The 15,031-nt window shown below is 24.8% G+C and overlaps 8 protein-coding genes across 8 annotated transcripts, besides 18 other annotated features; 3 read left to right on the top strand and 5 right to left on the bottom strand.

Moving 5' to 3' along the window:
- Window positions 1–1,786: part of a repeat region that runs on past the window's edge.
- A 158-nt stretch (window positions 1,787–1,944) lies between these two features.
- Window positions 1,945–2,568, bottom strand: EDI_277990 (uncharacterized protein; the record flags this gene model as incomplete). Its single annotated transcript, XM_001736059.1, has 1 exon — window positions 1,945–2,568. One exon carries the CDS (start codon window positions 2,566–2,568, stop codon window positions 1,945–1,947), a length of 624 nt encoding a protein of 207 aa, XP_001736111.1.
- Window positions 2,069–2,115: a microsatellite.
- Window positions 2,569–2,684: 116 nt separating the features above from the next.
- Window positions 2,685–3,367, bottom strand: EDI_278000 (uncharacterized protein; the record flags this gene model as incomplete). The annotated part of the gene is made up of 2 exons (XM_001736060.1): window positions 2,685–2,810; window positions 2,870–3,367. 2 exons carry the CDS (start codon window positions 3,365–3,367, stop codon window positions 2,685–2,687), a joined length of 624 nt encoding a protein of 207 aa, XP_001736112.1.
- Window positions 2,812–2,864: a sequence feature (AT_rich).
- A 10-nt stretch (window positions 3,368–3,377) lies between the features above and the next one.
- Window positions 3,378–3,450: a sequence feature (AT_rich).
- A 563-nt stretch (window positions 3,451–4,013) lies between these two features.
- Window positions 4,014–4,183: a sequence feature (AT_rich).
- Window positions 4,184–4,517: 334 nt separating this feature from the next.
- Window positions 4,518–4,542: a sequence feature (AT_rich).
- An 81-nt stretch (window positions 4,543–4,623) lies between these two features.
- EDI_278010 (pumilio domain-containing protein C6G9.14, putative) lies at window positions 4,624–5,931 on the top strand (the record flags this gene model as incomplete). Its single annotated transcript, XM_001736061.1, has 1 exon — window positions 4,624–5,931. The coding sequence occupies one exon, from the start codon at window positions 4,624–4,626 to the stop codon at window positions 5,929–5,931; it is 1,308 nt and encodes a 435-aa protein (XP_001736113.1).
- A 66-nt stretch (window positions 5,932–5,997) lies between these two features.
- On the bottom strand, window positions 5,998–8,749 carry EDI_278020 (uncharacterized protein; the record flags this gene model as incomplete). The annotated part of the gene is made up of 10 exons (XM_001736062.1): window positions 5,998–6,018; window positions 6,051–6,105; window positions 6,173–6,282; window positions 6,480–6,510; window positions 6,537–6,687; window positions 6,722–6,737; window positions 6,796–6,861; window positions 6,979–7,073; window positions 7,129–7,249; window positions 7,298–8,749. The coding sequence occupies 10 exons, from the start codon at window positions 8,747–8,749 to the stop codon at window positions 5,998–6,000; spliced, it is 2,118 nt and encodes a 705-aa protein (XP_001736114.1).
- Window positions 7,258–7,288: a sequence feature (AT_rich).
- Window positions 8,750–8,826: 77 nt separating the features above from the next.
- Window positions 8,827–8,874: a sequence feature (AT_rich).
- A 1-nt stretch (window position 8,875) lies between these two features.
- Window positions 8,876–8,953: a microsatellite.
- Window positions 8,954–9,180: 227 nt separating this feature from the next.
- Window positions 9,181–9,326: a microsatellite.
- Window positions 9,327–9,334: 8 nt separating this feature from the next.
- Window positions 9,335–9,380: a sequence feature (AT_rich).
- A 1-nt stretch (window position 9,381) lies between these two features.
- Window positions 9,382–9,535: a microsatellite.
- Window positions 9,536–9,649: 114 nt separating this feature from the next.
- Window positions 9,650–9,713: a microsatellite.
- A 12-nt stretch (window positions 9,714–9,725) lies between these two features.
- Window positions 9,726–9,809: a sequence feature (AT_rich).
- Window positions 9,810–10,025: 216 nt separating this feature from the next.
- EDI_278030 (uncharacterized protein) lies at window positions 10,026–12,758 on the top strand (the record flags this gene model as incomplete). Its single annotated transcript, XM_001736063.1, has 1 exon — window positions 10,026–12,758. The coding sequence occupies one exon, from the start codon at window positions 10,026–10,028 to the stop codon at window positions 12,756–12,758; it is 2,733 nt and encodes a 910-aa protein (XP_001736115.1).
- A 101-nt stretch (window positions 12,759–12,859) lies between these two features.
- Window positions 12,860–12,914: a microsatellite.
- Window positions 12,909–13,358, top strand: EDI_278040 (uncharacterized protein; the record flags this gene model as incomplete). The annotated part of the gene is made up of 1 exon (XM_001736064.1): window positions 12,909–13,358. One exon carries the CDS (start codon window positions 12,909–12,911, stop codon window positions 13,356–13,358), a length of 450 nt encoding a protein of 149 aa, XP_001736116.1.
- Window positions 13,359–13,400: 42 nt separating this feature from the next.
- Window positions 13,401–14,220, bottom strand: EDI_278050 (rab17, putative; the record flags this gene model as incomplete). The annotated part of the gene is made up of 3 exons (XM_001736065.1): window positions 13,401–13,919; window positions 14,038–14,160; window positions 14,218–14,220. The coding sequence occupies 3 exons, from the start codon at window positions 14,218–14,220 to the stop codon at window positions 13,401–13,403; spliced, it is 645 nt and encodes a 214-aa protein (XP_001736117.1).
- Window positions 13,942–13,989: a sequence feature (AT_rich).
- Window positions 14,185–14,207: a sequence feature (AT_rich).
- Window positions 14,221–14,419: 199 nt separating the features above from the next.
- Window positions 14,420–14,984, bottom strand: EDI_278060 (60S ribosomal protein L27A-3; the record flags this gene model as incomplete). The annotated part of the gene is made up of 3 exons (XM_001736066.1): window positions 14,420–14,866; window positions 14,895–14,924; window positions 14,982–14,984. The coding sequence occupies 3 exons, from the start codon at window positions 14,982–14,984 to the stop codon at window positions 14,420–14,422; spliced, it is 480 nt and encodes a 159-aa protein (XP_001736118.1).
- Window positions 14,949–14,969: a sequence feature (AT_rich).
- Window positions 14,985–15,031: the final 47 nt, after the last annotated feature.

The following is a 15,031-nucleotide window of genomic DNA, read 5'->3' on the forward strand; positions in this document are numbered from 1 at the left end:
AATTATATTATAATCAACAAAATGTATGTATAATTAATGTAGAAAGATGAATAATACAAGGTGATAGTTTATCTCAATTATTATTTGTATTATCTATTGATATATTATCTAAATAATTAGATAAACAAATTAATAAGTTATCTATTAAAATGAATTGAGAAGAAAAACAAGTACAGTTAATCCACATATATATATTGATGATTTAAAGATAATAACAAACATCATCAATGAAATGGAAAAAGCCCTCAAATTACAAAAGAAATATTTAATGCAATAGGATTAAAAATAAATGTAGAAAAGAGTGGGATAATGAATAATATCAATGGTCAAATAAATGGAGAATTAGCTGAATTACCAAGAGTAACTAATGATAGTCATTATAAATATCTTGGTATTGAAATAAGAGATAAAATAAATATTAATAAATATTGTACAAGATTATTAAATGATGTATCTTCTATTCTATCATCATTAAATATTATGAAATATAGCAGCCTCAATACAATTAGAAAGATTAATAGCGATATAATCTCCAAATTAAGATATGAATTCTGTATTGTCAAATGGAAACTTGGTGAGTTTGAGAATATAGATAAACAAATAATAAAGTCATTGATACAACACCAACTATACAGTAGAAACATCAATAAAAGTAGATTATATGTTACAATAAATGAATTATGAATGTGATTAATGTCAGCACGAGATGAATGTGGTAATGAATTAATAAGAATATATTTAAAATATAAATATCAAATACAGAAATAGGAGAAATGACAGAAGCAGTAAAAGAGAATCCAAATGGAATAATTAAAAGAATGAAGAATGTACTTTGTAAGAAAATTAATTTCAATTAATAATATAATACAAATAAATGAAATAAAACATGATATAAACAAAGTATTTGAATTTATAACAAATAAAATAAATGAAAGATATTTAAATGAAAGAAAAGAAATGTAGTGAATATATAAGAAATGTAAATTGTATATTTAATATTATGAAATTATCAGTAACAACATAGAGGTCATTAAATATAAAAAGAAATTCATTCCTCCAAGTAGTAAAGATACAAGAAGGAGTAATTGTGAATTGAGTATTAAATCTAAAATACTTCATATTGATATATTAAAATATTGTAAACATTGCTATAACACAATTCCATCTATAAGCCATATTTTGTTAGGATGTCCTGTAATGAAGAATAATCAAATATTAAAACATGATTATGTATGTAAACAAATATATAAACATATATTAATTACTCATTTTATTGAATTTGTTGAAATAGATTTTAATGCACAACATAAATGTATTAATAATAATGAAATGATTATAACTTACAATAAAGATTTATTGGTTAATGACAATTCTTTTAATGTTAGAATACCATATATATATTATCAAAACATCAAAGATAAAAAGGATATATTAATGATGTTGATATATGTCAAGATAGAAATATAGAATTAAATTATATTTACAAAATAAATAAATACAAAGAATTACAAGAGAAGTTAATACAAAGTAGAGAATTAACTTATGTAGAAATAATACCTGTAATATTATCAATCAATGGGTTGATACATAAAGAATCAGTAATAAGATTAAAAACACTAAAATTACAAATCAACTTCCCCAAAATACTACTAACAATCATTATAAAAAACATGAAAGACTTAATGTTCTACATATTCAACACTGTACACTAGAAGAGGGACCTTCTAATTCTCATATGTTAGAAATGAACTCTATGACAGAAGTAAACCGTATTGAAGAGACTGAAGGATATATCTATTGGTTGACCTTTTTTATAAGAAAACTTCTTTTTTAATAAAACTTAAAGAAGAAGTTTCTAGTTGATAATAAGTGAAAAACATACAAAGAGTATTATTAACAAATGTGCTTTATGTTTTAATTAAAAATGTATTAATCAAGAGGAAGTTAAATTAAATTAGCTTTTTCACTAGAGAATTTATCTTGTTGTTTATGGAAAATGCTATATAATGGAAGAACAGCAACTCCTCTTTTTCCAAGAATAAAGTTAACAAGACACCATGATCCAAATATGATAAGAATAACACAAACAATTACAGCAATAATAATAAAAATAATTGCAACAGGTGAAAGAGACTTTTTGGTTTCTTCAACAATACAAGCAGAAGGTCCTCTGATTTCAAAACTAACAGAAGCCTTATCAAAATCAGCAGTTGAAACTTGGATAATATCTTTTGTCACTGTATTATCACACTTTATATAAATGGATGAACTCCACAAATCTCCAGATCTACTTCTAGACCCTCCAGTATATTTAAAACCATTACCATTATTATCAGTAAATGGTTCTTGAGTTGAGTATTTACCAAGTGAATAAGTAACATCTTCAGCAATAGCAATTGCAACATTACCATCATCATCTACTGGCCCACAGATATTAAAATTGAAAGTGTAAAGTGGATAAGAGAGAAGGTATGGATCATTTTTTGGTTTAGTTAATTTTGAGTAGTTTATATCTCTGAGAACACACTCCTGTGAAAATACTAAAAGTGGTAATAATAAGAAGATCATTGGAAATGAAGAATCAATGTTTTATTTGTAGTTCTTTGAATTTTCAAGGTTTTTGGAAAAAGAATTTTAATGGAGAAGAAAAAAAATTTCAAACAATATTTAAAAGAAATATCTTGTTATTGTATCTGGGTTTTATTTTGATATAAAAGTGGTATAATTTCTCTATATGAAGGTGGTGGTCCATATCTTCTAATTGCTTCTGCCCATGGAGGAGTATCACTATCTAGTATTCCTAATGCACTCTATAAAATTAATTATTTTTTCTTTGTTTTAAATATTACTAAGTAAAATTTATACAAACTCGTAGTTTTGATGATAACTTAAAAGGTGTTCCATAATATTGATTTTCATCTTTACCATCATAATATATATCACCAAATACTGTCATAGTACCTTTCTTTTGGTTCTTAAAAAAAGCGTCATATAAAATTTGATAATCGATACATCCTACATTCTTTGGTCGAATCTTTTCTCTCATTTTTTGTTTTAGTTTCATCTCTTCTTCTCGTTCAAGATATGCTTGTCTTAATTGACTAACACCTGTTGCTTCAATAAAATCTGGCAATCGATATGGCTCACGTTCTTTTCTTCCATTAAGATATCTTTTCTTTTGACACCAGTGCTGTGGGATTGGTACTGTGTTTTTTAATGATTTTAACTCAAGAAGAAGTTCAGGTTCTTTTGAATTTGAGTCATGGAATTCAACTAACTCTGGATGTTTAACAAGTAATTTAAGTTTTGCTACAGCAACAAACTGTTGTTTTATTCTCACTGACTTTGGTGGTCGTGGGTTTGACATTAATCAAATGTTTTTTTATTTTTTTTTAGTTTTTGTTATATTATATAACAAAATAATTTTCTAATTTTTTGTTATTTTATAAAGGACAGTTAATTTATTAATGTTAATATTTTCTTAATGCAAAGTTCTCACATTGTATTAACAACCAATTTGGTAAACTTATTATATTAATTACTTTTAATATAACTACCTTTTACGGACTATGATTAACCGATAAGATATAAAAATAATAAAAGAAATCTTCTTTTAATAGTGTATTAGAAAGAGAAATAACAATTAACCAAAGTGAGTTAACTCAAAAATAATATTATTGAGTATTACTATTTTGTAAAGGTCCTCATTATTAGATAATTCGGTATTTGATTTTGATTGATAATTAATTAAAACTAAAAATAGATTAACTGATCGTTAATCATTTTTAATTTATAATAGCTAATTCTAAGACAATAAACCTATCATAAGAATAAAAGTAACGTATAATAAATAATGTTCTAAATACGTTATTTAGTTTCAGTTGAATGTTAGTTAAATAACAAAATATAGAAACTGGTTTTTAAATTGAATAATTCGAAGAATTAGTATTTAGTTTATTATTTTTAGTGATTTAAACATCTTAATGAAAAACAAAGAAAGAAGCTAAATGTACAATTATTTTTATATAAAAAGTCTTTTTATGAATAAATTTTAATAGGCTTTAAAATTAATTACTTGAAATTATTTAAAATTTTGCTGATAAGAATAATTAGTAATTGAGATTTTAATGATATATTATTAAAATTATTGTATAAACATATACAGAAAATATATTAATATTTTGTTGATATTTGTTTGGAATTATCAAATAAATAGAACATTTTAAAATTGATAGTATTTCAAACAAAAGATATAGAAACATAAACAATTAAAAAAGAGGAGTTATTTGAAATTAAATAGACTTAAAAAGTTTAGAAAAATTATTAGACTCTCTCCTTAAATCTTATGATTAAGAGTTATCAATTGCAATAACAAGGAATCTTAATAGTTATGAGATGAAACGATTACTTTCTTTTCATGATAATTTGAGAATCATAATTAAATACTTAAGAGAATGAAAGAGAAGAAAGAAGTAATACTAAAACAAAGTATGAATTGTGTATATTCTCGTGGTTTGTTTATATTTTATTAAATTATAAAATGTTTATAGATAAACAATAAGTAATTTTGTAGATTTTGTAAAATCGTTTGAAGATAATGTTCACCAGAAAAGGTTTGAAGAAATGGAAGTAGCATTGAGAACATATCAAAAGATACTTAAAATGTATCAAGATAACAGTGTTCAAGCACGGAAATTGTTATTAAAATCACCAGCTACAACTGAATCTCAAATGGTTTTGTCTCAACTTAGTTCTATTGAGAGTATTGTTAGAAAATTCAAATCAAAACCTATTCAAATTGATGTCAATAATAATATGAATAAAAATAAAACAAGAAGAGAACAAACAGAAAGGAAAAGAAAGATAATCAAACCAACACCACAAGAACTTGAGAAAATAGTAAAATCCTTTTCATTACCATCTATTAAATTATCAACTAATATTAATCCTAATAAGAAAGCAGAACAAAAAGTTATTGTGTCAAAATTTCAAGGACAATTTTATCAAATGACTAAATATGCTTCAGGATGTTCATTATTACAAAAATTATTGGATGGTGCAAGCAAAGAGAGTGTTTTCCTTATTTTTAAAGAAATTGAAGATTCTCTGGAAGAACTCATAACTCATCCAAATGGACAATATATCTTACCTAAGATTGTAGAATTTGGAAGTGAAGAAATAAAAGATAATGTGTTTGGTGTTGTTTCTGAAAATTTAGTGAAGTATTGTTGTCACCAATTTGGAGGATATACAGTTCAAAAAATTGCACCATTTATGAGAGAAAGACATATTCAAATATGGTCTCCAATATTAAGAAATAATATTGCAATACTTATCATTGATCCTCATGCTAATTATGTTATTCAAACCTTATTAAAAATATTTAATGAAAAGAATTCTGATTTCTTTTATAGAGGATTAAAAGATTGTGTTGTTGATATCTCAAAAACTAAGATTGGATGTTCTGTCCTCACACATGCTATGGACAATTCTACAAATCAACAAATTAATTCAATTAAACCACAACTTCTTTCAAACTGTTGTGATTTAATTCAAGATCAATATGGTAATTTTATTATCCAACATTTGATGGAAAATGACCCAACAATTATTTCAGATATTATTCATAAAATTAAAGATAATATTGTATTTTATTCCAAACAAAAGTTTAGTTCAAATGTAGTTGAAAAGTGTCTTAAGTGTTCAACAGAAAATGTAAGACAACCATTACTTGATGTATTATCACAACCAGAATCTCTTGTTGCATTAGTTGAAGATCAGTATGGAAATTTTGTCATTCAAGCATTCCTTGATGTTCTTCCAGAAAATAGAAGAGAAGAAATAGCCCATCAGATTATTCCTCTAATCCCTTCAAACAGTCAATTCTCGTACCACATCGAGAAGAAACTTTTACAATCATTCACAAAATAATTATTTAATTCTACTCATTGTTTTTAAAGTAATTTTCATTTTATTATCAAAGTATACTAAATTATTTTATAGAACAAACAATAAAGTCTATGTTTTATTTTAATTTCCTACAACCAAACTTTTCTTTCTAGACAATCTATTTTTTTGTTCAGAATCACTTTATTACAGTAAGGTCTTTTGACAATAATTTTTAGATAATTCTTGAATGAGTAACAATTCTACATTTATCTATTTCCTGAACTTTACAATTCTAGTTATTTTATTAAGTACTCTAACTGGACTAGAAAATGAAGTGTCATAACCTCTATCAATGTGATGCAAATGCTTTGATATAAAATTAGGTTTAGTGAACTTTAGAACTGAAGTGAATAAAGAAATTGAAGTATAAAATGATGACAAAGAAAATTAAGAAAGAGACTTATTTTAATAGTATTGAGAGACAGTGACATAGAAAACAAGAAAGTTTAATGCTATGAATTTGTTTATTGTTATAGAGAATTAGAATAGACTAAAAAATAGAAAAGTCTGTGAGGATAAAAAGGAAAAACATACAAAATAACTTTGTAATTAGTTTTATTACTTACGTTTGAATGATTGAACAATACAAAAAAATTGCTGAGATGTGTCTTGTAAAATTGAGAAGTCTTTGAGAAATAATATGTGTTTCCAGTAATATTGGTGTTTGTTTCACAAAAATAGTGCTATCATGAAGATCAAGATGAGAATAGTTTTGAGAAGGAGAGGGGTTGGGAAATTCTTCTAGAAAAAAGGTTGTGTTGTTGAATAAAACTTAGTATTAGAAATAGCTTTATAGTGAGAACAGTAGGAAATGTTTTTTTTATTAAACCTTTTCTTTTTATTTACTAATCTTTTCAAATATTTATTTTTGTGTCTTCGAGGTATAAATTTTTCTGATATAAAAGTAGTAAACTACAAAGAATATAGTAGAGAATTGTATTATTTTTTAAATTCAATTAAATATCTCTGTATCGAATCAATTCTTTGAGTTTTTAAAGCTATTTTATGTATAAAAAGAACACTCTTAACACAATCTACATACGACCTCATTCTATTGACACTTAGTAAATTATCAACAATAAATCCTTTTTCTTTTTCACCTAAGAAGTCATGGATCCACGTTGCTATTTAATATAAGTCTATATCATTAAGAAAGTGAGAAGATAAAAAAAAACAAACAAATAACAGGAATTCTTTCATTGTTACTTCTCTTGTTGAACTCTTCTCTATAGTTACGATGATTCTGATTAATTGAAAAAATATGTTCTAGTTTATTAAAGTATTTTCCATTCTTTTTATTCTTCAATGTTAATTATTTTATATTAAATAATAATAATAACTGACAAACTCCAAATTCTTCAGAATGTTTATAAGATGCTCTAACAATACAAGAATAAATGATAAATGCCATATTAAAATCTCCTAATTTGAAACATTTATATGCAACTTTTATAAAATAATCAATACCATTTCTTGTTTTAGATTGTTTGATAACTAAACTTTCTATTTGAGTTAATTTAGAAGTACCATAAATGATAAGTGGTGACTTGTCAATTAATGTTATTTCATTAAGAGGAATATTCCCAAATAAATCAATATCATAAATCATTAATTGTTCTGCAAGAATTTTAGGGTCTATTACAAGTATGTTATCATTTGTAATTCCTTCTTCAATTTTTTGAGAATCGTTTGATAAAGAAATAGTCAAATCTTTAGAACTTTCTGTAGTTATTTTAGAAAAAGATAAAAGTTCAGCCTCTTTTGGAGATTTTTTATCTTCAGGTGAAAGGATTTGTGATTCTGTTAATTTTGTATTAAGATGACGATCAATTTTTGAAGCCGAATTACATCTTTTTCTTGTAAGTCTTTTTGGTGCAGATTTTGGTGTTGTCTTAATGTCTTCATCAGTACTTTGATTTACTGAAATTTTAAAAGTACTAAAAGTTACTTTTTGAGGTGTATGAGTCCTTCTTATCTTTTTTATTTGACTGAGAGTGTCAGACCCAAATGAATTAATTCCACAAAGAATTACTAACGACTTTGAAATCTGTCCATTTGTATAAGACGAACTAGAATCAAGGTTTATACTCATTTCATGTATTTTTAATTCAAGAAGATTTATTAATTCATTTTCTGTAAAATAATTTTGTTGAGTGAAGGAGAAGAATTCATCAAGCTCTTTACTACCTTCTGGTTTAAACAATAATTCTTTAAGACATTCTTTAGAAATTGTAACAATTTCTCCATTATCATTAAATGAAGGATCTCCTTCTTTTTCAAATAAACTTTCATTTGAGAATATGTCTTCAATAAATTGCTGGAGAGCTTCAGCATTATGTGGTTGACCTTCAGACAAAATAGGTGTTAGTATTTCATTTTTGTCTTTTTTATTTTTTAGTAATCGACAAATAACTTCTAATACTATTCTATGAGTTTCTTCTAGTTTCCAAATTAACATCCGTGGACAAATTACTTTTCTATCTAATGGTTTTTCAAAAAATAGAATAGTGTATGTTGACATAACTTTTTCAAGTTTATCATAATTATCGCAATTAGTAATTTGATTGATAACTTTGATATGGATAGGCTCTAATGGGCCAACCTTTTCTGGAACAATTAATCCATCTTTTAATGAACCTAACTTTATTCCTGGTAAACGTTTTGATAAACTTCGAGTTAAAGTATTTCTTGAAGGACTTGAAGAACTTGATCTAGACCTACTGGTACTACCCTTCTCCCTTTTATAGTGTTCTGTTCTTGTGTTAGGTTCTTTTATAATTTTACTTTCACTTTCAGTCATTTACCAATAATTAAAAATTCGAAGTTTGGTTATATTTAGGGGATGAAGCTGAGTTCGAAGTTTTAATGAAAGTTAACAATATATTTGTTATTGTAAATAAAAAGTTTTTAATTTAATAATTTAAAGTATTCTTGTTTGTATTCACTTTTTGTTCTTATTGTTTTTTATTTTTCTTTTATTCTATATTTATTCTTTTATTGTTTTCGACATTTATCACAAATGTCATTCTTGTTATTCTATATCTAACTACTCACAATTATCATTAATCAAAGAAAATACCCTTCAATCTAAACCTATGAAAAACTATAGACAAAATGTTTAGATTATCAGATTATCTAGAACAAAACAAAGATACTTCATCTTCAATATAAAGACTAAACAAGAAAATCTAACAAAGAATATAATGAAATTTAAATGAAAAATGCTATGATTAATAATATTAACAAATAACAACAAAATATAATAAGAAAAAAATAGAATAATAAACGAAATTAATAATAAATAGTTAAATAAAAGATAAAATAATCATCAAATTATATTAATTATTTTGAAATAAAAATAATATAATTATGAAAATTTCATTTCTTATTTTTATTTACTATTTTATTATTTTGAAAATTTGATAATAAAACAATTAAATAAATTAGAAATAACATTATAATAAAATTAATTAAATAGATTTTAATCAAAATTAAGAATGAATAGATAACAATAAAATATTAAATCTATTTGTAATAAATTTATTATTTTAAAATGTGATATTAATAAATAAAATTAAATAATATTCTTCTTCAAATGAAATAATAAATAATAAATAGTGACAATAAGTTATTGTTATCTGATACTTGAATATTCTTTTCTTAATTTATCAAATATTAAACAATTATTAATAGTTGTTATATAGAAATAAATAATAAATTAATAAAACAAAAATAAAAAAAAGAATAATAAAAAATAAAAATAATTAAATTACTTCATTTTATTTTACTATAATTATTAATAAATTATAATAAATTATAATAAATTATTCAATAACAATTTATGAAAAAATAATAATTTACTTCTTTTATTATAGAAGTATCTAACTGAGAAGGATTCTGATATTATCTTGTTATTTTCATAAAAATAAAATACTTTTTATAATTCCTTTTCATTGAAAGAAATAAAAAATTTGATATACATAACATCTTTTAATGAATTAAAACAATAAATTCAACTTACCAAAAAGCATTATAACAGTGTAAAAGAACTTAAAATTTGTACTGAAAAACAGATTATGCAAGAATCAAGTATTTGTCAAGTGTCTATCGTTCCTAGCTGCCTTACATTTAATAGAAAAAGTTCTAAAGAACAAAATCTGTCTCAAAGTACAGATTGTCCAGTTCATGAAATATTAGAGGAAGAAGTAGTTTTTACAAACGAAGCACTAGAAAGTTATCAAATAGTAATTAACGGATTTGCTAAAATTAACAACTATTGGATTTCATGTTCTGAAACTAGTTTTATTCTTCTTGCAAGAGGGATTTATAAAGTCAGATTTTATGCTATGGTGAGAAATTCTAGCGGAGAAATTAAGTCAGAAATCCCTATTCATGTTTTTGGAACAAACAAAGGTTCAACTAATTATAAACGATTTTGGATTCAACAAATTAGTGTTGTTCTTCTACCACAACTTAGTCAGTATCTCTCATTTGATGAATGTAAATTGTCTGACAGAATTTATACTGGTGAATATAATGCCATTTTTAAAGGGACTTATAGATCTTTAGATGTTGCTATTAGTAAAGTAAAATCAAGGAATGAGCGTATAGAAACTTTACAAAAAATGAAAGAGGAAAAAGAAAAAAATCACGAAAAGTTAAGTGATATAAATCAATCTGAACTTAATCAATTCTTAAAAGAAAAAGAAGAAGGTATTCCTGAAGACTTTTCTCGTTCTCCATTTGTTCTTGAAATTCGAGAAATTGCTAAAATTCAACGAAATCTTATTTCACCTTATATCCTTACATTTGTTGGTTTAACTGAATTTCCTTATGCTGCTGTCACTGAACTTGCACCTTATGGAGATGCAGAATCATTCTATGAAAAACATCAATTAACTCAAACATTAAAATTTAAAATATTTGAAGATATTGCTAATGGAGTTGCTGCATGTCATAGATTTGATATTATGCATCTTGACTTAAAACCGTCAAACATATTTATTTTCTCATTAAATCCATTAGACTCTGTTGTAGCTAAATTAGCAGATTTTGGTGCTGCTAAGAGAATTAACTTTGACAATGTCCCTTCAAATGTTAACTTTACGTCAACAAAACTTTATACTGCACCAGAGATGTTAAAATTTATTACAGCTAAAACATATAAAGGCAAGAAACGTATAGAATTCTTAAAAAGTTTTAATCTAGACGATTTAACTCCTTACACATATATAGAAGCAGACTTAAAAAAAGAATTTGGAAGTAATGCAGATCAAGTTAAAGCAGAAAGAGATAGAAATTATGAATTTAAATTATATCAATTATTACATGTTGGATTAACTGTTGATATCTTTTGTTACTCACTTACGATTTTTGAAATATTTATTGAACGTTCATTAATTTATACAGAAGAAGTGTCTAAAGCGAGTGGATTAACTGGTATGGATAAATTCCAAAAAATACTTACTGCAGATATTAAAACTTCTAAAAATCCTACAACTACTCAAAAATTACTTAGTCTAAGAAGTTTTCCATTAACTCTTACGAAATTAAAAGCTCCCAAATGGTTTAGAGATATCCTTGATAAAACATGGGCAATAGATCCAACACAAAGAATTTCTATGACAGAAGTAGCAAGACGATTTCATAAATATATTAGTTTATACTTAAATCAATTTAAAACAAGAAATGATGAAACCTTATCAGTATTAAAAGAAATGAAAAGTAAAGAAATAGAATATTTTGACACTATAGAAGAAATTAAATTATCAACTTCTAATGTCTCTTTAGAAGAAAGAAAAAAAAATATTGATTCAAAGTATTTTACAGAAATAAAAAAATTAAAGAGTAAATTAATTGAGATAAATGATAACCATAATCAAATAAAACAATCTTCGTCTCATGATGAAATGATAAATCCTGAAGAACTTATTGACATTACATCAGAGTATAGTGACTATACTGAAATGATAATTCATAACAATTTAGTTGATCATGCAAAAATTTATGGATTATCAAAAACAAGAACACCAGAAGAAATATATCAGTACAAAAGAAATAATTTTAGAATTAGATATGACTACGAAATCTCTTGGGGGTCTCAACCTGATCAAATTCTTGAGCTTAAAGAAAAAGATAAATTTGGTAAATTTGTTGAAGAATTTAAAAAAGAAGATTCTCTTAAAAAAGAAAAATTAACTACTCAAATTGAATGCAAAATAGATCCTGATTTTGACCAAAATAAATCATCAAAAAGTCATACCTCTAATAGCTCTATTGAGCATTCTAAAAGGAAAGTTTTATCAACAATCATTTTAGATGAAGATGGAGAACCTATCATCCAGTTATCTAATAACGAACAAACAAAACAAAATTCTAATGTAATTACTAAAAAAGTTGTTAAGAAAACAACTTCAATCATTGATAAAGAAAGTAGTACAACAACGAAAAAAACAAATAAAAAGAAAGTTATTAAGAAAACAACTTGTTTTGATGAAGATGAAATAAGGTTAGATGAAAAGACTACAGATTTAAATAAAGGTAAAAAAGAATCAACTAAATTACAAACTATAAAAACATGTAAAAAAAAGGTAATCAAAAAAACAATCTGTTTGGATGATGAAGAAACAAATGACTTAAAAGAAGAAAAAAAAGATACACCAATTAAACAAAATAAAAAGAAGGTCATTAAAAAAACAATTAACTTGGATGATGAAGAAAATGATATGATAGAAAAGGAAAAAGCACAAAACCTAACTAAAAAAACAAAAAAGAAAGTTATTAAAAAAACTATTTCATTAGACGAATAATTCATAGTATTTAATAATTGAATTTATTGTAAAAATTAAGGAATAAAAGAAATGTTTGTTGTATTCAAATTTAGTTCTAAAATAATTTATTTATATCATCAAAAATCAAAGAAAAAAAACTAAAAAAAGATGAACTAAAAAATTAATAAAATGAAAGCATTATTATTTATTCTTATTATTTATTGTGCTGTTGCTGAGATTATAACCTTTAATAAATATAGTAATGAAACAAATGACAAACATTGTTCAAAAGATCTACTAGTTTCAAGTACACCAATTAATATTGGAAAATGTTATACATTTTCTAAAGTGTTTGGAGTAGAAAAGATATTAGAAAAATATCCATATTTCATTGTTAATGAAATTAAAAACACAAACAATGAAATCACAGGGTATTGTATTAAATATTCTGTTAGTAGTGAATGTGCTATTGAATCAGAAGAAGACCAAATTGGTTTAGTTAATGAATGTCATAATTATAAATCAATAAATGATTATGATTACTCTTATGAAATAAAGTCAGGAAACGTTGATGATGAAACAAATACTTCAGTTCCACTTTATGTTTTGATGGTCCTTTCTTTTATGCTTTTAATTTAAGAGAACTTAATTAACTTGTTCACAAAACACAATCATTTATTTTTAATTGCAACACCCTCTTTTTTGTTTCACATCTGGAAGATACATTAAATCAATAGAACTACTTGCATCTTCATTACCTTCTGCTTCTAATACATTACCAAATTGTGCAATTATTAATTTGGCAATATTTTCCATTGTTTCTTCAACATGAAATCCTGTTTTTGCTGATACTAAAAGCATCCCTTTAAATCCATTTGAATTAGCAATTTCTTTAAGTTTAGCTGCTGCAGCATCTTTTTCTTCATCACTTTTAAGTAAATCTGCTTTATTACCAATTAATAAAACAGGAATTTTTTCATTATTAAATAACACTCTATCATCAATATTAGCTTTCCATTTCTTTACTCCTTCAATAGATGTGTTATTTGTTACATCACACATTACCAATCCACCTAATGCACCATTATAATATACTCTACTCATCCCTGCATAATGGTCTTGTCCTGCAATATCCCATAATCTTAATTCAACTTCATTTGTATTAACAGTAATAAACTTAGAAGAAAACTCTACCCCAATCTATTTACGATAAATGTATTTCTTTTATAAATAAAATTTTTAATTATAATATACTCTTTATTTATTATTTGGACCTTAATAAATCTCTTAAAATCCTTTTTGATTAATAAAAACAAACTGTTGGTTGATAATTATCTTCAAAAATCCCATCACAAAATTGATGAATAGAACTAGTCTTTCCACTTGAAGGATCACCAACAACAATAATCTTCAGTCTCAACGAGGAGTTATTAGTTTCTTCCTAATAATAAATATCGTGTTATACTTTTTAATTAATATTAAATAAAAGAAAACATACCATTGTGTCTTGTAACAATTTTTTTTAGTTCTTTTTTATTGTTATTAAAAGTATTACCTTAAAAACCTTCTTTCTTTTATTTACTTACAACCTTATTTTTATTATTCCTTCAGTTTTCCTTTCTTTCATACCTATTTTTTACTTTAGAAAATTAAAAATTCTCAAATCATTAAATAAAAATTATTTTCCAAATAATCCCCAGTTAAGCAGTAAGTTCGCATGCTCCTCCAACAGCTTTAATTTTTTGTTGAGCTTTTTCACTGAAATATCTAGCTCTGACAATGACTGGTTGTTTTGGAAGGAATCCTTTACCAAGAACCTTGAAATAACCATGTTTTACACAGTCAATAACTGGAACTTCTTCTCCTACTTTAGCATTTTTATATTGTGCTTGAACGTCTTTACCAACAAGACTCCATAATGAATCTACATTAATGCTTGGGCAATAATATTTATTAGCCTTAAGATGGAATACTCTCATTCCATGTTTTCCAAAGTAGTCTGGATGGAATGTAGTGAACCAAGTCTTTCTATGATGTTGTCCACCAGCATTTCCTCTTCCTCCTCTTTGCTTTCTGTGTTTTCCAATACGACCATAACCCATTGAAACATGTCCTCTTCTTCTACGAGTTTGTCTGAATCTAGTGGCCTAGTTAATTAGTACTTCTTTTTACTACATTAAAAGAAAAAATTTGATATGGTACAATCTTTTCTTTTTAACCATTTTTCTCATTATAATTTATAAATTATATCGTGTTACAAACCATTTAAGATTCCTTTGCAACTTTATCAGTTTCCCTTAATTATTTTTTAG

This window comes from Entamoeba dispar, genomic scaffold (genome assembly GCF_000209125.1).
Source record: "Entamoeba dispar SAW760 scf_1105229459691 genomic scaffold, whole genome shotgun sequence".
NCBI lineage: Eukaryota > Evosea > Mastigamoebida > Endamoebidae > Entamoeba > Entamoeba dispar.